The 27,039-nt window shown below is 45.0% G+C and overlaps 1 protein-coding gene across 3 annotated transcripts in view; it reads right to left on the reverse strand.

Moving 5' to 3' along the window:
- Positions 1–12,001: 12,001 nt before the first annotated feature.
- Positions 12,002–27,039, reverse strand: part of RNFT2 (ring finger protein, transmembrane 2) — a 48,701-nt gene continuing 33,663 nt past the window's right edge. For 2 of the 3 annotated variants that reach the window (XM_075012576.1, XM_075012577.1), the window contains 3 exons: positions 25,446–25,511; positions 23,788–23,889; positions 12,002–21,325 (listed from right to left, as the gene is read on the reverse strand). In XM_075012576.1, coding sequence (XP_074868677.1) covers positions 21,191–21,325; positions 23,788–23,889; positions 25,446–25,511 — 303 coding nt within the window. In that variant the 3' untranslated portion in view covers positions 12,002–21,190. The remainder of the gene's footprint in view (positions 21,326–23,787; positions 23,890–25,445; positions 25,512–27,039) is intronic. The other variant, XM_075012578.1, reaches the window with a different exon arrangement.

Raw genomic sequence — 27,039 nt, forward strand, 5'->3', positions numbered from 1 at the left:
TAAACAAACATTATAGGACCACAGGAAACTTGACCACACCCATAAGTGGTCCTCCGGCTAACTAGAATCATGCCACATTATGGAGTTTGCCAGATGAGAGAATTCCATCTTAGAAATGTTCAGCTTGTACTACCACCTTTCTAGGTGACCCATTCCAGCACTTCACCACTCTCCGAGCGAAATAACGTTCAAATAAGGCTCAGTGTATTCCATGCAGCTGCTCTGGAGCCGGTCCTGATTACTCACCGTGGTGAAACAGAATCCATCCTGAATTGAGTAGGGGAGGTTGTTTCATTCAACATCAAACCTAGCCACCACCAGTGGGGAGAGGCCTGCCATAAGCTGGTATGCTGATGATTATGTTGTGGTTAAAAAAAAAAAAAGTTACTAATTAAAGTGACCTTACCTAAACTTCATGTAACCTCAGTTTGTTTACACTTGACCACACCACTGCACGCTGCCCCTGGAGACTGAGACACATGGAGCACTATCCCTCCTGTTCTTCTCTCTCAACCCTAGTTCACCTTCTGGCAAATTTTGCCCTTCCCTAGTTGCACACATTACTGACGTCATTGCACCACAATGTGGCTGAGAGCAGTGTCACCATGACAAAGGATCTGAGCTAGGGAGCCATGCGAGGGTCTCCTGCAAAGGAACAAGCATGGTGCCATCCTTCCCTTCCTCGACGGGGTATTCTTCCATCCAGGGTTTCCTGATTTCAGTGGGTGCAGCTGAACCCTGAATCCCTACTCCAGCTTTTCCAACTTCAAGGACAAAAATGCAAATGTAGGTCCTGGGGGGGGCAGGAAAGGGGTGTTCTTTGCTTTGAAGCTACCTCAGGGGTGATTTTGAGAGTCCAGATGTGTGGGCCCACCCTGGGTAATAACATAATATCCAGATTGCCACATGTCCAGAGGTAGCCATCCAACCCACTTGGTGAGCTTCCAAGTCACACGTGATGAGCTGTGGGCACAAATGCATCCATACACAGGGCTAGTTAAATATACCACCAGTAGCTCACTTGCAGGGTTTAATTTATGCTCTTTTTGGGTGGCAGGGGTAAGACATCTTCTATGGTTATTACCAGCCCTAGCTGGCTTTCTTTTGGTCAAAAGCATTATGCTCACAGTAATACATGCTGAGGCCTCCAGACTGGGTGGGGGGCCAGTTGCCAGAGCTCCAGCCACTGCTGAAGTAGCAGTGGTGCCAGCCAGAGCTCTGGGCCCCTTTGAAATGCCACGGCAGTGCTATGTCACTGCTTTGTGCAAGGCGTGGGGGGTGGGGTGGGGAAGAGCAGGGCCGACTGCCATAAGCCCCACCCTTTTGCCCATGTGGATGAGGAACTGATGGCCATTGGCCCCATTGTATATGCTGGATGCAGTAGCTGAAAAAAAAGCATCCCAGAGCCACATGGATATGGCCTCATATGACAGCTCATAAACACATTAGAGAACTATAGATTAGACAAACCTACTGTAAGGTGGAGCAACTGGGTGAAAAAGCGTATTCAGAGAGTAATTCTCAATGGCTCACATTCACGCTGGAAGGGGACATCAAGCAGGGTCTTGCAGGGATCTGTCCTTCATGCACTTCTATTCAGCATCTTCATAAATGGTTTGGATAGTGGCATAGAGAGTGCATGTCTGGAATTTGTGGACATTATCAACCGGGAAGGGGTTGCAAGTGCTTTGGAGGAGAGGGTTAGAATTCAAAATGATTTTGACAAACCAGAGAAATGGTCTGAAATAAATAGAATAAAATTCAACAAGGACAAATGCAAAGTACTCCGCTTCGAAAGGAAGGATCAGCTTCACGCATACAAAATGGGAAGTGAATGCCTAGGAAGGAATATGGCACAAATGCACCTGGGGGTTATAGCATATCACAAACTAAATGAGTCAATACTGCCCTAATGTTGCAAAAAATACCAGCTATAGTTTTGGGATGCATTAGCAGGAACGTTGTAAGAAAGACACAAGAAGTAATTTTTCCAACCTGCTCAGCACTGATTAGCTGGACTACTGTATTCAGTTCTGGGCACTGTACTTCAGGAAACATTGAAAAAAAGTTGGTGAAAATCCAGAGGAGAGCCACAAAAATTATTTAAATTCTGAAAAACATGGCCCATGAGGAAAGACTTTTTTTAACAAATGGGTTTAGTTTGGAGAAAAGAAGACTGAGAGCTGACATAACAATCTTCAAGTAAGAGGCTGTTACACAGAGGGGGTGTTTTCTTAAAGTATTCGCACTGGGAAAAAAAGTAGTGGCCTTAAATTGCAACAGTGGAAATTTACATTACACATTAGGAAAAATGCCCTAATGATAAGAGTGTTTAAGCACTGCAATTACCTAGGAATGTTGCAGAATCTCAGTTATTGGAAGTTTATAAGAACAAGTTAGACAAACACCTGCCCAGGCTAGTCTACATAATACTGAGTCCTGCTTTAATGCAGGGGACAGGACTAGAGGACCTGACAAGGTCCCTTCCAGTCCTACATTTCTGTGCTTCTGGGATGCTGAAGTGATGTGCATGGTTCTAGAACTTAAAAGAGGTGTACGTGAAGGGCTGTACTTTTATGAGCACTGTAGAACATATGTTTTTGAACAAATACATATTGCCCCTGCCCCAGTACAGCTACAGAGAAGTTCTTCACTGATAAGCTCCTTGTGCAATAAGATGTAAACCCTAGGAACTTGTGTTAATTAGTGATTTCATGGCACAGTTAGTAAGAACAGGGGAGTTAGCTTAATACTACTCAACCCAATCCCTGGTTGAGTCCGTAGTAGTTTTAAAGTCTATGTGGTTAGAGAAGTGGAACAAGGTTAAATTCCAGTTCGGCTAATCGCTTACTGTCTCTCTATATCAAGGATTCCCAACCTATGGGTTCAAGTTTGGGGCAGGCTGGGAAGGGAGTAGGAGGGGTGGGGGTGGAGCCATGCAGAGGAGGCAGTGGTGGCCCTGCGAAGGAGCAGCAATGTGTGAAATAGGTGGGGGAGGTGTTTGGGGCTGTGAGGAGTTTAACCCGGGGGGCAGAGGGTGGGGAGCAAATCAAAATATAGAATTTTTTTTTTCCCGGGGACAACCCCCACCCGGTTTTGAATTGCCTTGGGTCACAAAGTCTTACTAAATTGTCAAAATTAAGTTAGCCGTCTCATAAAGGTTGAGAACCGCTGATTTATATCCTCTGACATGCAGCTGTCTCTATAGCGTGATCAGGTACACGTTTAATAAAGTACAACTTTATACCGAAGTTTAGACTAGTCTCTCTGTATTGGAGGCCCGCTGCAAGGCATCGAGTGTTAAAGGGTATTTGGGCATTGATTTACTCAGCATTGCAAGGTTTACATGATTTAGAGATCTATGTCCCATTTTCAAAAGTGGCATAGACATTTTTGAAAATGGCATAGGCTACTTGGGCTCCGAAGCAGTGTTCCCTGTAAGCTGAGCACATTGGCAGTCATCAAGGAGAGGTTCAAATGCCACCCAGCTGATTAGTAGAGCACCAACAGCTGTCCATAGCCAGCAGCATGTGTTTCTACTGGTGGTGCATATAACATTTATTCTGCACATGGATGGAACAAAATGAAGGGAACGTTGCTCCTAAGGGCTTAAGTTATTTTTGAACTTGTCACTTAGTGGTCAAATTCACTAAGGCCTTGCAGCACTGAATAGAGCAACACCTAAATACTTCGAAAAATCTAGGCTAAAGAATCTTCAATGGAAGCAGGACTGGGCTCATGGGGTGTAGCCAGATTGTAACGTCTGTGTGACACTTTGGGATCCTTGGATGAAAAATGCTCTGAAAATGGCAGCTTTGCAATATATAATCTGACATCACCTTGAAACTCCCAGCCAGGGCATGAAGTGTAGTTAGCACATGCCAATTTGGCACACAGTGTCATTTATATTTTGCTCTATTAGTCTAGAAGTGGCAGTGTATTAAATTAAACCGTATCTCTTCCTGCCAGCAACACCAGCCTGGGTCTATGCTCATTGTGTTGCCAATAATTTCCCTTACTGTCTGCTGTGAGGTTCACGCAGAGCTGCTCTGTCAAACGTCTCAGTGTAGTTAATTAGCGGTATTAAAGTGGAGTTGATAGGATTTTTGGAGCTGTCACACTGAGCTGTGCGGAAATCCAAAACAGAGTGAGGACCAGAGGCAGAACTGCAGTTATGGGACTAGTTTGGCTGACCCAGCAGTAGGTTACAGTTTTGTATGATGAACAACGAACTGAACAGCCGTGTGGTATCCTGCGTTGTCTATGTGCTTTCCTAAGTAGGATACTAGGAAAAAAGCTTTGCTGCTTATTTCCCTGAAAAACAAAAAATGGAAAAATACTCCATCTTATGCTCCCCAAAACCACTCTGGTAAACCTGCAAAAGAGAAAATCCTCATCATTAAGCCCCTAATAAATCAGTAGTAAAGAAGTGTGTTATTGTTAAAAAGATAAACAGCAGCCAAGAAATACCTTTCTGGGGTGGTTCCAAGCTAACCAGGACCCATGTCATATGGAATTTTTTGGAGTTGTCCCAACTTTCCCCTTTGACCTCCAGCCTCCTTGATCTTGCCACCCGAAAACCTCCCAGATAGGCTATTTCTCCATGCCTCTCTCCAAGGGATCAACTGCTCTTTCCTGTGGCCACTTCTGCCACCCCAACTGACTCTTGGATCTTCCTTTCCCAACCCTCCCTTCCAGCTCCAGCACAAACCAGTCCAAAAAGCCCTGATGTAAGTGGGGGCAGCTCTCATGGAATTCAATGAGCATCTCATTCTCTCAGGAAGGCCTTCGATTGTTCATTAGTTTGCTCTTGCATCAGGCTGGAATCCCAGATATTCCGCCACCTCACTGCCCTTTCCGTGGACCAGCATATTCATTGCCTCAGTATTTTCCCTTCATGTGTATTATTTATAATTATTATTTTATGTCTTAAACAGGGACTATATACAAAATTAATCAGTGCTATAAGCAGGTGTAAATCCAGGTTAGCAGGGAATCTGTCTTACAAGATACATAAAAAAACTCTGCTTTTTCCATGGCTTCAACAGTACTAGAACTGAGGACCCAGCTCTGGCTTCAGTCTTTGTCTTTGAACAAAAAAGGGCCAAAGGAGAGGGAGTAATGCCCTATAAAAGACATTGAATTCTCTTCCTATGATGCTGTCTGTTTACATGTTCCGTACCAGAGCACTTTTCACGTCTGGTAGAAACACCAGCTAGTCAAGCAATGCCCAGAGTGGAGTAATGCTCTGTGGTAAGGACTGAAGGATTTATGAGTGAGATTTTCAAAGCTGGGTTTGGCTGCCCAAAGGCAGCTGAAGTCAATGGGAATTCACTCCCCAGTTCAGTACTGTTGAAAATCTCCCATGTTTTGCAAATCTCAGTCCAAAGGCTTTTCTTTGTCTCTTTGTCTCTCATTTACCATGTGAAATTAGAGGAGCTGAACTGAAAATCAAAAAGAAATTCTACAAAAAGTGGAAACATGGATGAACTGCTAAGGAGAAGTACAAAAGAAGAGCCCAAGCAAAGACAAAGTCAGAAAGGTTAAGGCACAAATGAGTTACACCTCACAAGGGACATTTAAGGCAACAAGAAGAGAGTCTTCAAATACATTAGGAGCAAGAGAAAGACAAAGAAAGTAAAGGTTGTCTACTTAGTAGGGAAGGAGGGCTAATAACTGATGATATCAAGAAAACTGAGGTGTTTAATGTCTATTTTGTTTCAGTCTTCATTAAAAAGGTTAGTGGTCTCCAGATACTCAACACAATATTAACAACAATGAGAAAGGAATACGAGCCAAAATGTGAAAGAACAGGTCAAAGAATATTTTGATAAATGAGATGTATTCAGTTTGGCAGGATCTGATGAAATTCATCCTAGGGTACTTAAGAAACTAGCTGAAACAATCTGAGAACCATTTGTAATTATCTTCAAGAACTCATGGAGGACAGCTGAGGTCCCAGTGGACTGGAAAAGGCTAAATATAGTAGCTAGATTTAAAAGGGGGAAACAAAGGGGACCCAGGAAATTATAGGCTAGAAAGCCTTATTTAGTACCTACAAAGATGCTGGAACAAATTATTGCACAATCAGTTTGTAAGCATCTAGAAGACATAAAGACTAGCCAGGACGGATTTGTTCAGAACAAATCATGCCAAAGTAACCTAATTTTCTTCTTGGACAGGGTTACTGGCCTTGCATATATAAGGAAAGTGGCAGATATGATATATTGTGATTTTTACTGAGTCTGTTGATGCAGTGTCATATGGTATTCTCATAAGCAAACTAAGGAAAATGCAATCTGGATGAAATGAGTGTGAGTTTGGTGCATAGCTGGTTGAAAGAATAGTTATCAATGGTTCACTAGCAAACTGGGAAGGCATATTTAGTGGGGTTGTGAAGGGGTCAGTCCTGGTCCAGTTCTGTTTACTATTTTCATTAATGACTCACATAATGGAGTAGAGAATATGCTCATAAAATTGAAGGATGACCCCAAGCGGGGAGGGGTTGTGAGCCCTTTGGAACACAGGATTCCAATTACAAAATGAGGATAACTGGCTAGCAAATAATACTTCTGAAAAGACTCCAGGGGTTAGAGTAGATCACAAACTGAACATCAACAGTGTGATGCACCTGGATGAAAAGGCTAATACCTTTTGAGATCATAGTAACAGGATCATTGTATGTAAGATATGGGAACTAAACTATCCCTCTCTGTGTAGCACTGGAGAAGCCTCAGCTGGACTATGGTGTCCAGTTCTGGGCATTACACTTTAGAAAAGATTGGATAAACTGGAGTGTGTCCAGAGAAGAGCAAAAGACAGGGAGGGAGATTTTGTTTAACTTCAACTAAGTTAAGTTTTGTGATCAATTGTTCTCCATGTCCACTGACTGTAGGACAGGCAGCAGCGGTGGGCGTAATGTGCAACAAGGGAGATGTAACTTAGACATGAGTAAAAACTTTCTAACTAGAAGTGTAGGTAAATTCCAAGGGAGGCTGTGGAATCTGTCTCTGGAGGTTTTAAGAGCAGTTTAGACAAACAGCGGTCAGGGATGATCTAAGCTTACTTGGTTCGCCCCAATGCAGTGGGCTGTGCTGGAAGTCTGTTTGAGGTCCATTCCATCCCTCCCTTTCTATGATTCTAAGTAGTGACCAGAATTTGAGAATCCCTAAGTGGCTAGATGGGGCAGTACAAATCAAAAATGTATTGTAGCTTCCATTAAAAAAAACAAAAACAAAGGAATAAACCTCTTTAATTCCCATTTTATTTTTTCTAAGGCAATATTTTTTTGTTGTTGAAAATCAAATAAGTTTTAGTCTTTGGAAAACCCAAGAATATGTATATATATTTTTTTAATTAAAACCCAAAAATATGTCTTGGGAAAATTGCCATATGGGGTCGGGGGGAAAGCTGATTTTCATTCAAAAAAATTGCTATAAACATTTTTGGATCAGGGCTTGCTGATTCTCCCTCTCTCCTGATAGCCATCCCAGTATTACACCTGGGGTGGAGTTTGGCTTTATGCAGACCCTTTTGTACTGAAAGGTCCAAATTCCAATCTGTAACTCTACTGATGTCAATTTGAGTTGCCCTGCATTTACAGTGCTGTAAATGAGATCAGAATTTGGCTCAAAGTGCATTCCATTAATGAGTCAGATACTGGCACTGCAGCCAATATGCACCCAAGTAATGGTTTTAACACAGTCTTCAATATTCAAAGTTGTTTTATTGGGAGATGGGATGTAGGCCAGAATTCAGGGTTTTCATTTACTCTTTGGGTGAAATTCACCGCTGTGCAGACTCAGCATAAAGCCTATGCAAAACCTGAGTGGCATGTAAGCTCTCAAAACAGGGCTTATATGATGAATAAGTATTGTATTGGGTCTTTGCCTGCACGAAGATAAATTTCTCATGGGAGCTGAATTCATTTTTGAATTAAGAATAGAAAAACTTTTAAAACATTGAGGCTATGGTTACACGACAGTGCTCTGTCAACAGAAGTCACCGTTGAAAGAGATTTCCCCACAAAACTTCTGTTGATGGAGTTGCGGGCACACACAAAAAAGCCAATCAGGAGACCGCTCTGCTCTGTCAACAGAGCAGCCGGACTGCCTGCCTGCTCTCTCGACAAAACAGGCACTCCAAAGCACAGCAGGCAGGGCTGCCCATTGTTGTGGATACCTTGTGTCTCAAGAGAAGGTCTCACAGGATATCCACGTAGCTTTTTTGTCGACAAAATCTGTTGACAGCCATGTTCTGCCTCAAAGCTTTGAGGCAGAAGACTGCTGGCAAAGGTGCTGTGTTTTGTCTAGATACTGTCAACAAATCCCCTTTTGTGTGTGCACGCTCCATGAGTTTTGTTGACAAATCCAGGGTTTTGCTGGCAAAACTTGCTAGTGTTAACTGTAGCCTGAGTATATTCTGTTGTTTAAGGGAAAGAAAGAGAAAACGGTTGCAGAATGTAAGGTCATCAGGGGATGGGGCTGTCTTAATGCTATATGTCTGTAACACTTCTAAGACAGCAGAGCCATGATCCTTGGTAGGTATCTCTAGGTGCTACATACATCAGCACATATGAAGTTGTTTGGTAGAACTAAAATCCTAACACTTTATTCGGCTTGTACTCAGGCAAAGAGCCTGTTTCAGTTGATTTAAGCCCTCATAGACCTTTCTCTGAATCTCACCTCTACTGCTAAGGACTAAAATCAATGATATTCTTTTCCTTTATTATTTTCTTCTCCCCTGTCACTTTTGAAGACTTGGGTTCAGATGTGTTTTAGATCACAGAGCAAATGGCCAAGGCACGCTCAAGCCTAATCCCCAGTGATTGCACACATACGAAAGCCCTGTACAGTTGCTAGTCTTTGCTCAGGAGATGCCTGCAAATAAAACGTACAGGAGTTCTACAAACCAGGGCTGAGGTGCCTTGGCAGCACTGTGTAGGAACCCGTGGCTAGAGTTATGCACAGGTCCGCAGGACCGAAGAGAAACGCGTGGTGACATCTGTCCTCTGGTGTGTTGTGATTCTGAGGGCACATCTACATCACAATTAAAACCCCACAGCTGGCCCATGCTAGCTGACTTGGACTGGGGCAGGCAGGACAGTGGTCCTCAGGTTAAGGAGCTGTTTAACTGTGGTACAGATGTTCAGGCTGAGGCTAGAGGCTAGGCTTTAGGACCTGGTGATGTGAGAGGTTCCCACAGCTCTAGCTGAGTCTGAGCCCAAAGTCTACAATACAGTTAAACAGCCCCTTAGAAAGAGGCCCTTAACTCAGATGAGGGGCAAAGGCCAGCCACAGGTATCTAATTGCAGTGTAGACATACCCTAAGCCAGCATTATGCTTCTATTCGCATGAGCGCTAACCCTCCTCCCCCACGTTTTCCTCACCAGAGCAAGTTGCTGCAGCATAAACAGATCTGAATAAAAAGGTGAAGTTGCCCACACCTTTCTGAGTGTGAATGAGTGTGCATGCACGCACATGTGCACAGGTATCATAGGTCAGGCACCTTGTATTGCTTCTTGTCATGGCCTGACCAGCAGTTGACTCAACTTGGACTCGGTTCTTCTAGCTTTGCTCACAGGTGCATTAGATACTTTAGTCTTGACAGCTGGAACCATTGACGGGAATGAGGGCTGCAGTTCTGTGTAGACGGGGAACTCTGAGACTACTTTCTGGAAATGGGCATGTTTACACAGAAACAAAACTCTCTCTTGTTGCTGAAACAAGCTGAGCTCAGGAATTACTCAGCAAGTCATTTGCAGCATGAGAATTTGACTAGTTTCCTTCCTGGAATATATCTAGGATCAAATTTTGATCACACACATACCTGTGTAAATACCAAGTAACACTACTGAAGCCAATGGAGTTACTCTACATTTATATTAGGGAAACAAACCAGAATCTGTGCCATAAATAACTGTCAACCCTAATTACTCTCATTGTTGACACAATTGGGTGTTTTACTGCTCATTGTATGTAAAATTCATACAATTTTATGACATAGAGGGGGGCTACCATAGATTTGTCTTCTTAAGCTTTTATGGTCACCCATCACTCTGGGATCCTTAAAGACCCCCATACTAGGTATTAAAGATACTTTACAAGTGTGTAGACCTGGTGCTGTCTCTCTGCAGGGCATGAATTTCACTCCCTCCCAGTGGCCCACTAAAAGACTGGAGAGGTAAATGTGACATTGTAACTCTTTAAGAGTTTTTACACAATCTGCTCGTGAACACTGGGATTTATACCTGCAAATGCCTGTATCAATGAACGCATGTGCCCTGGGACACCACTACTAGTCATTTGCACTAGTCTGGCACCTTTCATCTGAGGATCTCTAAACATTTAGGCCGTGTCTGTACTAGCCAAAAACTTCGAAATTGCCATGCAAATGGCCATTTCGAAGTTTACTAATGAAGCGATGAAATACTTATTCAGCGCTTCATTAGCATGCGGGCGGCCATGGCACTTCGAAATTGACGCGGCTCATCCAGATGGGGCTCCTTTTCAAAAGGACCCCGCCTACTTCGAAGTCCCCTTATTCCTCTCTGCTCATAGGAATAAGGGGAATTTGAAGTAGGCAGGGTCCTTTCAAAAAGGAGCCCCGTCTGGACGAGCTGCGCAGTGGCGAGCCACGTCAATTTCGAAGTGCCATGGCTTCCCGCATGCTAATGAGGCGCTGAATATGTATTTCATCACTTCATTAGTAAACTTCGAAATGGCCATTTGCATGGCCATTTCGAAGTTTTTGGCTAGTGTAGATGTAGCCTTAATGAATATTAAGGTATATTTGAGACAGGTAAGTTATTATCGCCCTGATGTTACTGTGGAAGCTGAAACACAGAACCATTAAGTGATTTGCCCAAAGCCACATGTCAAATCAGTAGCAGAACAGAACTAACACTCAAGAGTGCTTCCAGTCCTCTGCTATTATCAATGGCTGATAGTGACTTCCCATTACTGTTCGTTTCTCTGTAAGTTAATATTTTGTTGTCCTACTCACCAAAACCTGGACACTCAAAAAGACGGAGATCCCTACAAATTAAAGCCACACAGGAAGCATGGTAGCCCTGTGAATAGAAGCCATGTCTCTTCATCTCACATGCTTCAACCACAAAACTGTCTTTCTCATAAATTACATACACCTCCTACTCAGTAAATTCTTGCCTCAATGGGAAGGTTCAGACATACATTTAGCAGATGCTTTTATTGGAATTATTGCATCACTGTAATATAAAACTTGCTTTGCTTTCTCAGGCTGGAGAAAACCCTGCACTTTTGGAGAAAATCATTTCCCCTTTTCCTGCAGGGAGTACAGAGGCTGAGCAGCAGCTGTGAAGAATGGAGATGAAGAACAGTAGGAAGATGAAAGAGGATTGAGTAATGTGAAAGAAGATTTGTACCGAAGGAGCTGTTCAAGTGCGCAGCAGCGAAAGAGACAAATACATGCTTGTATAGAGAGCATACGTTGCTACATGCATGCCTTGTTGAGAACATAACCAACATTCCTTTTAGATGACTGTGGTCTGAGCGCTTGTGCTCCTGCAGTTTGAGTCAGATTAGTGGTGTCTTTGCTGTAGTGCTAACACCTTCCCCACCAAGTATTGGTTATGGTGTGGCAACACCTTTGTCCCTTTAAACACAGAAGTGTGAAAAATCACTTGCAAACCCAGGGCTAAATAATATCTGCAGGTAGTGCATTTATTGCAAATAAGCATCTTCTTGTTTTGGAAGGTGGGGGAAAGGGATGCTCAACAGTTTTGACATGAGACAGTTTGTGTGTATGTATGTGTATATATATACATATATATATATATATATATATATTTATATATATATTAAGCTCTATGAAACCAGGTGAGAGATGCTTTTCTTACAACTGTACTTTTTCTGGTGCTACATTTAATTTTTATGTAGGGCTAAACTGTCTCTTTGCGGTGCTACACTTTTACAAGGACGATGTTCTGAATCATGGGACTGGGAGAAATATATTTTGGTTATTAATATTTATAAACAAAAATAGGTTGAGAAGGTGCTACTGTATTTTCTTTTCTTCCTACCTGTAAATAAACAAACACCAGCTAACATAACCCTGAAATTTCCAAATTAACTCACTTTGAGACAGCCCATCTCTTGTTTTGCTGGAAAGTACCATGTGATATGATAGCACTCACGCAGAGTAGGAGATTTCTTTCATGACTAAATATTCAAAAAAGACTGAAGAGTTTGGCCTTGTAATCAGTTGTGTTTGAGCTTTTTGGTGGGGAGCTGGTAGGATTGTATGCCCAAGTCCTGGCTACTTTCTGGGACTATGGGACGTTAAAGAGCTACAAAATGCTCACAGCATTTTCTAAGGCCACGGGGCAAATACAACCAATCCTATAAGTGCTGTGTTATATGATGTTCCCTTGTAAGCCATCACTTTCAGAAGTTTCCTAAAAGGAACCATAAAAATGGTTTTGGGTTGGAAATTTAGCAAACCACATCTGAGCCGATTGGTCATTAGTTTTATTAACCATTTAAAAAAGCCTGGGTCTGACACATCCATATTAAACAAGCACATTCTGTTGATTCAGAGTTGGTATGCTGGATGATCAGAATAAAGAAGAATCAAACACTCAAAACATCACTGAGTATCATGTCACTTGAGTTAACATTGTGTATTATGGGTGTGAACAGGCACATGTGGCACCAGGATCAGATCGGGGCAAAAATATTTCCAGTGAAATGCATTTAAATTTACAAATAAATGCTCACCAGAATAGGGATGTTACACAAATATTTGAGAAAGCTCACAGAAAGCCAGCAGAGAGTTTGTTATTAGTGTATTGACACCAGATTTTATTAGTTGGGGGGAGATATTCAACAGGCCCCGAGGGACTGCCCAACTTCCACTGACTTCCAATGGGAATTGGGCCCATACCTGCTCTTTGTGGCTTTGAAAATCTCCCTGTACTTTCACCCCATAATAGAACAGAAGTGTACCATGTGACCTTTACATCCAGTCAGACCAGCTTGTATTTTGGATTCATGCAGAGAAGGGCGTCAGTGCAGCCTTTAAGACTGAAATCTCCATTGAACATTCATCAGTTCATTTCAGGTATACTTGCAGATGGTTGTGGGAATTCCTGGTTCCTGAACAATCGACAAATGGGGAAAAGGGTGTAGATACAAGGAATAAATTTTGCATGGTGAATAATTTTGCTCAGCTCAGATTATAACATACAGCATGGGAAGAAAGACAATGCTCCTCCGTTGAGGAGATGTGGGTGGGACATGGCTACCAATGGACCTCAGATGTTATAGCATGTTGGTAGAGTTTCTTTCATGCCCTATCTGGGGCCTGATGCCGAGAGGCGCTGAACACCCTTAGCTCCCGTTGGCCTCTACTTTGCTCCTACTGCAGTAAATGTAAGTTTTGCTGTTGATTTCAATGGGAGCAGTCTTAGGCCTGCTGATTTCAACAGGCATTGTGGGTGCTTGGCATTTCTCTCGATCCGTCATAGTCTTTAAAAAGGATATACATTTATGAAGAAAAATCAAAGAGGAAGTGAAATTGTATCTCTCTGTATTTTTGCATGATATTCTATATAGACAGGAATCCTGTACAGATATGGCTAGAAGACAAGGACACCTTGCATGGCAGGCATATGATTTGGTTTTTAGTTGTATAGCAGAGACAGGGATCTCTCTGCCCACAGAATCCTCTCTCCATTCTAAATTATCAGCTTCCTACTTCTGAACATTAAGTAATTCCCAACTGAGGGAAGTACTTAGTCCCCTTCCCCATAAGTAGGTGTGGTTTGCATTATCATTTGCTAACCCCACCATGACCTAGAGCAGGGGTCAGTAACCCCCGGCACAGGTGTCAAGAGTGGCATGAAAGCTGATTTTCATGGGCATGCAAAGCCGGAGCTCAGCCCCACCCCACCTCCCCCATGCAGCCAGGAGCTTGCTCAAAGCCATATTGCCTGTGGATTAATGAAAGACCAGCTAATGCTACCAACCACCACCTAACTGGTAAAACTCTGCATCTTCATTTATTAATGAAGCTGTTGTAAGTAGGACTATAAGTGACTTTAAAATGAATCACCTGCACTTGGACTGTATGTAGAAGTCAAAAGGTCAAATTTCGGCACTCCACCTTGCAAAGGTTGCTGACCCCTAACCTAGAGGTTACCTCACTCTGCAGCTCACCCACCTTGTGTGGCTTTCGTCCCATCAAGGGATTTCCTAAATCAGTCACAGATCACGTGCAATCCTATGACATAGGGAGACAGACGAATGTCAGAAAGGCTATCGTCTGCTCTGTGTTGTGTCCCTGCTCAGCAGGACCTACTTCAATCAAAGTACTGAGACTCAACAATAAGGGACAGAGCTCTGAGGTTTCTCATGTAATAGATTTCCACACAGCACTGAATAAATCCCTCACAGTCTCTTAGCACAGACAGGGCTTGATGTAAAAAACCAGGAAGCAGTCTCTGGAGGACGAGGACAAGGGAGGAAGGGAAGAGGCAGGAAGAAGACTGATAGGCACCTAATTGGCTGTTCCCAATGATTCAGTCAAGAATACAAAAGGACATGACTCTCAATTACACCCAGGAAAGCTCCAACTGTATCAACAACATTTCACAGGTTTACGCAAGAACAGAATTTGGCACAGGGATTCTGCTTTAACTGATGTGCCTGGCTTTTGCAGGCCTCAAGCCAATGGCTTGTGTGCACAGCACATTCGATGTTTGGAGATTTAATCTTGTAGCTGAGTCAAGGAAACTTTGCTAGAGAAGCATCTTGGCTGAAGTTTTACAACCAGCATTTTCTGTATATTAATTCCGTGATTTACTAAAGGGTATGTATATGTCTAAAGCCTTACATTTTCTGGTATAAATTATTATATTTGAATGCCTCCATCTTTTGACAAGGCATGTTTTTATGCTTTTTTTAAAATAATGCCGAATTCAACTCCACTTGAGATTTGTATTTGGGAACTAATACATTATATATTCCCCACCATTGTTCTTGTTCATTACAAGGACCATGCAAGATGGTGGTGGGTGGGGGTGTGTGTGTGTGCGGGGAGGGCAGGGGAGAGTTGTACTTTACTAATGGGTAGGAAGCCTGCACAGTCCCTCACATGCCTCTCCATTTTGCAGCAGCCAAGAAGCCATTGATTTTGATTAGCTTTGCAGTGGAGCCTCTGTGAAAAGCAGGAGTGCTCTCTAACTGAAAGAAGACCTCATCTTTGGTTTCAGCAGACAGCGTGTGTGCAAGCCAAGGAAGGAGGTTATGAGATCATAGTCTGTATGGAATGCTGCATAATGTGATTGTGAAGAAAATCTTTATTAATTTTTAAAGCAGCACTCAAATGTGATAGATTCCATAGCATACTGGAACGTCAAGTTTCAAGTTAGAATTGCAGCTAAGAGTGGGATAATGCTGCCCCATTCCATCCCTAGCCAAAATTTATTCCTGGTGTAAGTCCACTGACTTGGAGTCAATGGGTTATATCCAGGGTTGAATCCGACTGAGTGTTCCTAGATTTCTGCTCTCTTTCTTGGAAAGATTTTCATCAGCTATAAGGGAAGGTGTGCAGACAGCTTCAAAACAAAGCCAGGAACCCAAACATGCCCAACCTTGTGGAAATTTGGAAAAGAGCTGCAGTTCACAGTTAAACCTACCTCTTTAACATATTCGCACATCTATATTTTCAGCAAGTTTAATTCTGGAGGCAAACTCTAGGGTTCAGCCTCATCTATACAAGCCACTGCATTTGGCTCACCTTGTTCATCTTGTGGGACAGAAGTTTTGGAAACCCTGGCATGACCGATTATGACTTTGTTAATCCAAGTCAAAACCCACATAAAGAATGAACAATGGGTGACTGTAACTTTCTTGGGAGAATGCCAGGACATCCAGCACTCTGAAGGTTAGAAGAGGAATCCCAATGTGCTGTTTTTCATCTCCCCTTTCACTCTGTTCCAGACCGAAAGTCCACCTTCTCTTAGAGCCCTCTTTTCTCATAGCACAGAACATGCTTCTGCATCCAGCAGGAGGCAGTTCCATTATCACTGTTCACCACTCCCCTATAGGCTTGCATAATGCTCCCTTTCCCTTTACGATGATCTCCACCTAGCCCAAAGTCATTTCCAGCCTTAGGTATTCTAAGGAACAGCATCGTTCATTCATAGCTCTGGGACAGGGCTGGGATATCTATTAAAAATGGTGGAATTAGTGTTTCCATAATATGAGAGGTTGTTGGTGTGATTTATTAGAGCTCAGCATACAACCGAATTTTTTTCTATCAATGGTCATTTAATGGCAAAAGCTGATGTTGAGGTAAATCATTTGAGCACTTATGCTTTATTGGTTTGTGAATAACTGCTAAAGGTTAGTTTTTAGCCTAACGCTCAAGTAGTCAACAAAAACAGATTTCAAACGCTCAGCACAATTGTATCACTAAGGCCATGCAATCAGAGAGCAGAAATTATGCCGCCTGACTTCATTTCCAACCATATTCACAACGCTCTTCATGATCAATCTGAAAACCAGGATTTAGGCGCTAAAGAAATTTGTCCACCAGTTCAAAGAGTGAATACATCTGAGAATTTTCCAGTCTGCTGCCAGATGCACTCTGCTAACAGGTTAAAGGAGGTGAAATGCACCTAACAGAACTGATTCATTTCACATTACTGGTCCAGTTCTACTGGAGATGAGGAAGACCCCGCAGAGTCACTGTGCAAGTTCCCTCCCACACCAAGGCTAAGGCAAGGCATGTGCTTACTGCAGATGCAATGGGCTCGTTATGGCTTGTGTGTATTGCTGGACATGGCTTCTTTCCTTTTTTGTAAAAGGAATTTCATATGCTGGATACTCTTTGTACATATTTGTAATGACTTCATTAAAAAAAATCAATTGTTCACTGGGGGCAAAAAGCTCTTCCTTTTTATTTTCTCTCCAAAATAGAGAAGGTCATTTACTACGAATTCTTGTCCCAGCCATGCACCGGCTCCCCCCAGAGTGGGCGTAAGTTTTGGTACTGAGTTCCAACAGAGCAGGCGCCAGCCCTGTTACATTTGGGAGGACTAAAATGCCGTGTCTGAGAAGATAACTCTTCTGCCCCATGAAGACGCCACAGAGAAATCATTGAAAAGAATATAAGAAGGGAAGGGTCAAGGAACTGCTAATGGAACACAGAGCCTGTTACCTTCTCTGTTGCCCAGCATACACTGCTAATGCAAAAAAGGGTTTGTGGCTCACAATCATTGGGCAGCTTATGTGAAGTGGAACAATTATGCACAGTACAAGAGCACCACCGTATTGGGTACTAAACAATAATAATATATGCAGATGCACATCTCATAAAACTGGAAGGGACCTCAGGTGGCCATCGAGTCCTGTCACCTGCCCTTGTGGCAGGACCAAGCACCATCCCTGACAGATTTTTTTTTTTTAAATCTATTTGCCCCAGACCCCTAAATGGGCTCCTCAAGGACCGAACTCACCCTGGGTTTAGCAGGCTAACGCTCAAAACACTATTATCCCTCCTCCCTTCAGAAGGAGCTGGAAAGTCCAAGAGGACTGAGGGTAGGTCTACACAGCAAAGTTATTCTGAAATAACTTTGCTCACGTCTATACACTGCAACATTCCAGGAGGGATAGCGCCTATTTCGAAAAAGGGACTGTGTAGACGGGGAACAGAGCCTATTTTGAAATAAGGCATAGTGCATCCAATGGCTGTTTCAAAATAGGCTCTTTTGTACGTTGGACACTATTTCGAAAGAGCTGAGCATTATTTTGAAATGCATTTTGTGTGTAGCAGCATTATTTCAAAATAAGCTATTCTGGAGTAACTCTTCCAGAATGGCTTATTTCAAAATAACGCTGTGGTGTAGACATACCCTGAGCTAGTCTCTCACCTGAAGATATGGTCCTTCCACATCAGGGCTGAGGTTCACTGGCAGGACTCGGCATGGAGACTGTTATTCTGCTGCTGAGAGTGCTGCAGTAAAATAGAGGCATTCAATCTCCAGAAGCCTCAATCCAACTGCTTCATGGGCTTCCATAATTATGAGGCACTAGAAAAGCTTTTAGTGGCTTGCTCACTCAGAGCTGCTGATTACCTGTGATGGGCTAACGTACTGAACGAGAACGTAGGTGAACCCTGCACATGCATCTGAACCCAGATCTATAGAAGAGGCGGAAAATAAGACTCAATAGAGCACATTGCGGTGACACAAGGAGGGAGAAACTAAGCTCAACTCTCACAACCAATTCAGAATGTTGTGGCAGGTGTTTAATTCTATGGAAAGCCCCAGTTTAGGGACTTCCCCCACAGAGTCATAGGACCAAGACTTGCATTAAGTTTTTCTGGAGTGTATTAGCAGTAGCAGAGTGTTTTAATTCTAGCAAGTTAGTATTAAGATGCTAATCCACCCTCTCGTGTTCTCAACTGAAAGAGAATAGTGGGGCAGGGAAGGAAGGACAAGAAAGAAGAAGAGAAGACCAATGGCAATAGGGAAACCGTGCACCAATAGGTGCAGGGGAAGGAGATGGCAGGGGAAGGAGGCCACTAAATGAAAAATTAAATGCTTATTCACAGTCAGAACATCAAATGCCACCAGTAGGTTTAAACCTTCTCCTGTTATTTTGATATGCTTCCCCATCAGTCCCCACAATGTGGATTTTTGCAGTGTCAACTAAAGGCAAGCAAATATATAGCCCCTTCTATCTAGGACTGGAGCAGCTGCCTTGAGCCTCCAGAAAGCAGGAACTGCACATTAAGCAATCTCGGTAAGTCAATGGTATTACACACATAACTGAAGCTGATCTCCTTCATACTATATTCACTTCTGCTTCCTCAGAAACCGAGCAATTTGCCATTCCACCCAGATAAATGTTCACTCGGGCTACGACACACATGCCAAAATGTTACGCCAGAACAGAATCTAAGGACTGTTCAGCAAGAGCTCCTCACCCCATTTTGTGGGGGAAAGATTCTCTCCCCTTATCCTGTCTCTCTCTCTCTTCATTCCGGTTTAATTAAGATTCTGCCTCCATCGTTTCTCCTTTGCCCTGGCTTAGCTCCCCGCCTCCCAACCCCGGCCAAAGAAAAGTTGAGACAAAACCCAGTTGCCATTAGCTCCTGTTTGCTTTAATTTTTTCCCCAAGGAGGCTTTAACGATAGGAGGGGAGGAAAGCAACAAATACATATGTGCAGCCCTGTTTCCCTGAGGTACAGTTCTTCCTGCTTGATTATCCAGTCAGGTGGGATTGGAACCTTGCAGCCATTTCCATAGTAATAAGCACGGAAGATGCCACCGTTGTTTAATGAAGCCGTTTCCCCTTGCGTTCAGCAAAAAGTAAATTGTCTCCAGCTTGAGACACAGTGAACACACATCACATCCATTTGCACCACCGTGTGCCAGTATTAGATGCTATACAGACACTGCAAACTGCAAAATACAGACTTGTACAGCATATGGGATGTATCCTCCAGCGTACAGGATGTTCATTTGCCTATTAAAGGTACAAGCCCCCATCCCTAAAAAGCTTTTACTGAAGTTGAGGCCTTTGCTTGTTTAAGTGAGAGGGGCTAATCCATAGTTTGTCCCAAACTGTCCTGGATGTTGCAGCCTGACAGCAGGGTCCTTGTAACAAACAAGTAAAATGCACCCTGTAACTATTTCACACAGCCCTCAGAGAAGGAGGAGGCAACTAACCATTTCTATTAAGGGAGTTGTCACCATGACAGATCTAGAAATACTGCAAATACTGTTTGCATACAGGCTGACCGCATCCAGATACATACCCTAGGCCTAAGAAAAATATTAAGATGAGCTACTGGACATCTCAAAAGAATCCAAATCCTTTATATCTGTACTGGACTGGTAGCGTTGGCATGCAACGTTCAGCCCTGTTACCAGGCCTCAATCTTGCTAGGAAATAATAAGGTGGAATCTGCTGGCTCACTGAGACAGGTGGGAACAGCTCTCTTCATGTGAGCTGAGCAGCGGTAGTGAAGGAGCCCTAGGAACAGCCAAGCTGAGGAAGAAAGTTTTGAGCAAAACTATAGGTGACAGTTCGCTAATTTGTACTTACTGGATCACAAGAGAGGGATTACTTGATGATCCACCTCTTCTGTTCACTCCCTCGGGGGCATCTGGCATTGGCCACTGTCAGAAGACAGGATGCTTGGCTAGGTGGATCTTTGGTCTGACCCAGTATGACCATTCTTATGTTCTTAAGAAAATCAAACTCCAGAAAACAGCATGGGGTGCCTTTTTTAAAAATTAACTCTGTATAGTTTGTGGGCTGTGTTTGAGAAAGCCATCTCCTGAACAGTCTTCATTTAGCACTCAAACTTTTGTAGCAAAATTCAGACCAGGGTTTCATCTCTCCCCTACCTTTCCAAGCTTTCCTACCTACAGAGGAAGCAGGTAAACTGAACATAAGCATCAGACATTTCAAAAAAGAGACAATGCCACCCTCTTTGGTCTCTTTAGAGTGACCATCTCCTAGTTCTCCTGTGATTTCATAAAGATCAAGATGGCGACCCAAGTGCTTTATCGTATCAATGACAACCACAGGGAATACGAGCTACTGACCGCTCCCCAAACACTACGAATGTCTGAACCAGTGATACTGGAGCAGTGACTCTGAAGCGTGTTCCCAGGTAATATAATAGTGGCAGTGTTACTTTATGATGACAGATTCTGGGAACTGAGGAGGCTAGTGTAATGACAGAGACATAATTTGCTGTCCTCTCATGAGTCAGTTGAGGAACGCTTCCCTCCAATATTACGGACTACACACATACCATGGGAAACTCTCCGCATGTTCTCCTTGCAAACACAACATTTATCAACATGGAGAGAACAGACAAAGAGGGGACAGCCTGGGGAAATCTGTGCTGTAGACAGCAAGTTCAGCAAAGACCTTAGCTCCAAAGGAGCAATGAAAAGTGGCAGGGATGGATTCTGATGTTGAAGAGTTGAAACCCTCTCCTTTAATGGACGCTGATCCCTGCTGCAGATGTAACAACATGCCAGCCTGCTTCCCCTTTCGATGGAGACAGAGAGCTGAGTGAAAAACCAACACAAACAACCCACAAAATGCTTAGAAGCAAGGAGTCCTCCCAGCTTTTTCTTCTGTTTGCTCACATGGAATCCCGATGCTAGCGCATGTTGGGGTTAATAAACCTGGAAGTGAGCTGAGGTGGTACCGTCTTTCCAACAGCGCAGCGTCTCCACTGTGACGGAGCGACAAAGGGGACAGGTCTTCTCCCTGTCAAACCACAGGCAGAGGCACTCTTCACAAAACACATGCTGTGGGGGAAAAGGGACTCCGTCAGGCTGAGGGGAGGGGAACCATCCTGCCACCCAGTGCGCGGATGGAACACAAAAGCTTCAATACAGGAAACCAGGCAAGTTTGGGAGGAAGTAACTTGTAGGATCTTGTGAAAAATACACCCAAAGATGAGCACAAGCAATAGCTGAGACAGCTGCTTCCTTTAATGAAGCAATGGAAACATACACATCCAAAACACAGTTCTCTGAAGTACAGCGTGTCTCTCAGCATACATAACAGGGGGGCTCTGTGCTCTGCACAAACTCTCTGTTCTCTTGACCATACAGGCCAGGCTCTCTAAAACTGAGAGGTATATCTATGTGGCATTTTGAAGCAAGTGACAGCAAATCTCTTGGCCCCAGCTGATGGACCCTGGCTCACACTGGGGCTCTAAAAATAGCTGTGCAGCAGCACCCTGGGGTTGCAGCTCCAGCCAGAGCCCAGGAATTGAAGCTATCGAGGGGTATTGGCTTTAGAACCTGACGTGCAACTTCAAAGCTCTGTCTGCTGTGACAGATGATGGGCCAGAGAGCCTGAGCCAGAGCTCTGTCATGGCAGCCCCATGCAGAGGGTTACAGGAGCCAGTTGAGCAAACCCAGGCCTGATGGCTGAGGGCAGAAGGGGTTACATAAGGCAGCTGGGAGCGCAGGAAAGGGAGGAGACCAACGGAGAGGAGCCAAGTCATGACAGGCTCTGCACCCCTGTAGCTGGGTAACCGGAGGGGTTATTGTGATCAACTATATATAGAAGGTGGTGGGACTTTTCGCATAATAAAAGCATGGGAGTGGTCTCCCCTGAGTTTGTGACCAGAACAGGGGCCGGGGGCCCAGGAGTGTGAGAGGCCCCACTACGCTACACAGCTGTTTCTAGCCCACATCTGTCGGCGTCTGTCGACCACACTATAGAGAAGGATGACACACTAAGTTTCACAGCTGTCTGCTGACAGCGGAGGAATGGAGAGACTCGGGGACCTTGGTTGTATTCTAGGCTCTGCAGGGCAGTGTGTTCCAGTGGTCACAGATCCTTCTGCCTGTCTCCCCCTCCAGCCTGGCCCCATTCTGCTCCCTCCCCGACAACCTGTCCTTCTGGACTCCCAATCTTAGTGTCTCCCCTCCTGTTCCTAGTATCTTTACCCAGACGGTCCCAGTTCCCTGATCTAACCCCACCCTGTATCTGCCTCACCCCCATTCTTCATCCCCACTGTTCCCAGTCCTGGTCTCCCACCTTGGCAGCTAATCTCTGCCCATTCCTCCTACGAACTGTCTCCCTTTTCCCCCAACTCCCATCCCCGAGTCCCTCTACCTGCCAGTTCAGATTTCCTCCTCTGCCCTCCCTTTCCTGAACCCCCTATTCCAGCCTTTTTTCCCTCTGCATTTGACTCAGGGGGCATCTGCCTCCATCTTGCCTGGGTGCCATCGGGGATGCCCCTGAGCACACAGTGGAAACAGGTTCTCTGCTTTCATTTTCAGTGCCTGGCTCCCACCCTAGTCGAGAACAGCAGTAGCGGCCCTTGCAGGGGCAGTTCAGCTTTGTCTGAGCAGCCCCAGGCTGGAGGGTGTGCGCTCACTTGCCCCATGCGGCAGAGAGTCCGCTTGGCACCGGATGCTGTGACGGGTCCACGCGTGCTCAATGCACGCAACACAGAATGGAGAGATTAAAATCTCCAGTGTAAACAGTGTACATGAGCAGTCTCAAACTCCCACCCCATGGCCTATCCCTGGCCAGAGCAGCTATGCAAGCCGGCCTAGCAGCACCGGGAGTGGCTGTTCACCCTGCCCAAACATCCCTTCCTGACACTGCCCTGCCCCTCCTTCCCAGGGGACCCTGCCCCCAGGAATGCAACCTTGGGGATTATGGGGGCCCAGCATGAGGTGGGTATTCGGGGGGGAGGGTGCCGACTGCTTCTGTTGCCCTGCACCGGACACTCCAGCACAATCTCTGAGCAATTGAAAACAGGAGCTTATAATGGGAAATATTAAACAAGCAGAATAGGCAGTGCGACCAGCCTCGTCTCTCTGAATGAACTATATAACAGCGTGATGTGTTACAAACGTTTTATCAACATCCGATAAGAACAGCCGCATTATTCAGAGTGTCGTTATTAATTTCTGCTTCATACACACTGTCAGTGCTTAGGAAATATGAAATGAAAACGGCTCAGGCACTGGCGGGGGGGGAAGAGCGGGACGATGATTCAGTAAGTAATTTCCACTGATATCCACAGGATTCTACCCTACCAGAATAATGTAGTTTTGGGTCTCACATGGCTGAGCTCAATTATTAAGCAACAAATAATTAATTAATTACTCCATCATTAAGCATTGTTTGGTGTGTTGGTGACTTAGATGTCCACTGGGCATTAGACAGAGACCTATGAAAGAGAGTTTAGAAATGACTAGTGATCCCACTACTTGTTTGGCAAGCTTGGTAGTAGTCTTACCTGGCACATGAGGATCAAAGGATTCTTGAACGCCACTTGGCAAATAGCACAGATATCTCCAGCCTCACTGCACTGCTGGCTGGTCGCACGAACTCCATAGGTCTGTTACGGAAAAGGAAGAAAAACTTCTCTGCAAAGGGGTTTACATTACCTGGTTTATTCTTGTGCATGCACATAAATGCTTCTTTTCATGCTCAGCTTTTCCACACTGAATAGAGACCACTAGAAACTAAGCTACGTCACTGCACTGTGGCTGACATGCAGAACTCGGGAATCTGGAAATGAGGATGCTAGTCCCAGCTTTGATGGTGACTTTGTTGCAGGAGGTTGGGTCAGTCACTTCACCCTCTGTGACGGTTTTTACCCTGAGCTCAGCAAGAGTAATTCAATATTGTTTGCACAGACACAATAGAAGGTGCTTAGTATTATCATCACGTTAGTTCAAACCCTGTCCCCTCAAAACAGACTCCTCCTGCCCCAACTACTTTTCATCCACAGATCTCTAAGCTCTTTATAAAGAGGGTAAATGTCATTACTCTTACTGGCAACCAGGGCCATGAGACCTAGAGAGGTGAAGTGACCTGCCTAAAGCAACATGGTGACAACAGTCAAGTGTTCCCATTCATAGTCCAGTCCCCATCCATTGTGTCACACTGTCTTCCAACACACACATTACCCAGGCCAAGTGCTGACCAAGAACAATGGTGTTAATTCCCATATCTACACTCCACATGGCAGACAAGCCCTGAGATCCTGCCCCTATAGAAGACAACCACCACAGTCGTCTCCAGCAGCGACTGTAAACCACCCCCCGCAAAACTTCTGTACTTTGCCATAGTTGGGACAAATAGGGTAGTGTGAGGGGGTGAGAGGAGGGCCGGGAAGTGCAGAGGCTAAAGTAGGCCTGTTTGCCAAATTAGCCCTGCCCTGTTTCACCCGCAGCCAATCCCAGGGCTGGAGGGAGAATAAAAGGAAGAAACCTGGCTCAGTCAGAGGCCGACCGGCAAAGGCACAGGCGCTGGTTCTCAGCCAGAGCTGCCTACCAGGTTGGCTGCAGGAGGCTGAGAGCCTCCAAACCCAATGTCAAGTGCCAAAGGGGAGATGCTGAAGGAAAACCCCTCTGAGGAGGGGGAAAGAGGACTCTGGGCCACGCTCCAAACTGAAGAAAGGCTCTGGAAAGTAACCAGCAGTCCTACACCCCGGGTCCCAGTTGACATGGGGACCTAACCACTAGGCCCCCCTGCTGCCCGGGTGGCCTGACTATAGGTAGTATTTGTTTTAATAAAACTCCACATCAGGGGATGCCCTAAAAGTCTCTCTCATATACACAAGGCAACTTACAGCTTTATTACACTCAGCAGATTAAGTCACGCTGTTCAGTACCTCTTAACCATCATATTTCATACACACCTGTCAATCTGTTTGCAGGAAAGGGAGGCAGCATCTCCCAACTGAGCAGCCACGCAATGATCCATTGTTGGGGAAAGGGCAGATGTCAGGAATTGCTTCCCCCTCCAGAACGGTGGGAGTTAGCAAGAGTGACTTATGGCAGAGGTGGGTGTACCATAAATCTAGCACCTCTGACCAGCTCTTTACTGAACCTTTTCTTTGTGGCAACCTTTCCTCAATCCAGTGGGCCACACACACTGACTACATACCTGAGGGGTGCAGAGGACCTTCAGTGCCTTCCGGATGCTCCCCACACGGCCACAGATGTCAAAAGACTGCAATGGAAACAGCAAGCTTTAGACACGGTTCACAGGGCTGTAATCCTGTAACTGGGAGGCCATCTAGGGAGAGATGGTCCAGACAGAGATGAGTAGGGAAGGAGCAGGTATGGGAATCAGGGATGCCCGTGAGGTCTTTGGGGCGACAAAGAGCAGAGAAACAGACAGGCATTGACGCTACACTATGAGAAATAAACACATAATACGGCCACACTTGGTCCACCCAGCTCAGTGTTCTGTCTTCTGACAGTGGCCAAAGCCTGGTGCCCCAGAGGGAATGAAGTGAACAAGGAATCACCAAGTGCTCCATACTCTTCTGCTCATTCACAGCTTCTGGCAAACCGAGGCTTGAGACACCATCCCTGCCCATCTTAGCAAATAGCCACCGATGGACCTTTCCTCTGTGAATTTATCTACTTCAACGCTCCTCAAACAGAGCTCCACAGGCGGCGATCCTGACTCTGGCTCTGCACAGCTGCTGGAAGCAGACTCCGGGTCCCTGCAGCTCCCAGGCACACAGGCAGTCAGGGAGGCTTTGCATGCTACCCCTGCCCCAGCTCCGCAGCTCCTATTGGCCGGGGACCATAACCAACGGGAGCCGGAGGGCGGCACTTGTGGGCACGAAGGCAGCACATACAGCCCCACAGTGCGAGCAGCTGGGAGCTGCAGTAAGCACTACCAGCACCTCAAACTTTCTCCTTCACCCCAATCTCCAACCGCAGCCAAGAGTACTCTCCAAACTCCCTCCTGGAGCCCACACCCTCTGTCTCACCCCTACACCGTCCTCTGCCAAGCCCAGACCCTCCTCCTGCACCCCAAACTCCTCATCCCTGGCCCCACTCCAGAGCCTTCACCCCCAGCTGGGGCCTCCCTACTCCTGCCCCATATACACACACACACACACACTCCAATCCCCTCTTATAGGCTGGTGAGGGTGGGGGATAGTCAGCAAGAGAGGGACGAGGGATGGAGCAAGCAGGGGCCTGGGGCAGGGCCTTAGTGAAGGGGTGGGGTCCCCAAGGTTGCTAGCGTTGAGAACTGCTGACGTAGTTCTTTTCTGAACCCTGCTAGAATCTTGGCTTTCACACCATTACAATGACTAACTTTTCGTTGCAAAGACCGAGATTTCACATTAGAGGAAAAGGGGACAAATCAGGCTCTCTCGTGCTCTCCACACCTCTGATGTGACTACTTTTGGAACTGTGTGTTCACTTCTGGGCTCTTCATTATCCACTGGAAGGCGGTCAGAGAAGAACAACAAAAATGGCAGTGAGTTGGTTTCTGAAATACAGAGGGTTTGGCCAAGTGGCGACAAAGGGTGAGTGAGTGGCGCGTAATGGGGGACACCAGACGGCCACTGTCTACAAATACCTCATGAAGGATAAATCCTGAGGAGCCAGAAAAATCATTTAGCATAACACTAGTGAGGATAGAGCTAAGAAAGAGAAAAGTCTAATGGAATATCAGGAATAAATTTCTGAGAGTTTAATCTATCAGCTTGTGGGATGACCTCAAGAGACAGAGA

This window comes from Carettochelys insculpta, chromosome 18 (genome assembly GCF_033958435.1).
Source record: "Carettochelys insculpta isolate YL-2023 chromosome 18, ASM3395843v1, whole genome shotgun sequence".
Classification (NCBI taxonomy): Eukaryota; Metazoa; Chordata; order Testudines; family Carettochelyidae; genus Carettochelys; species Carettochelys insculpta.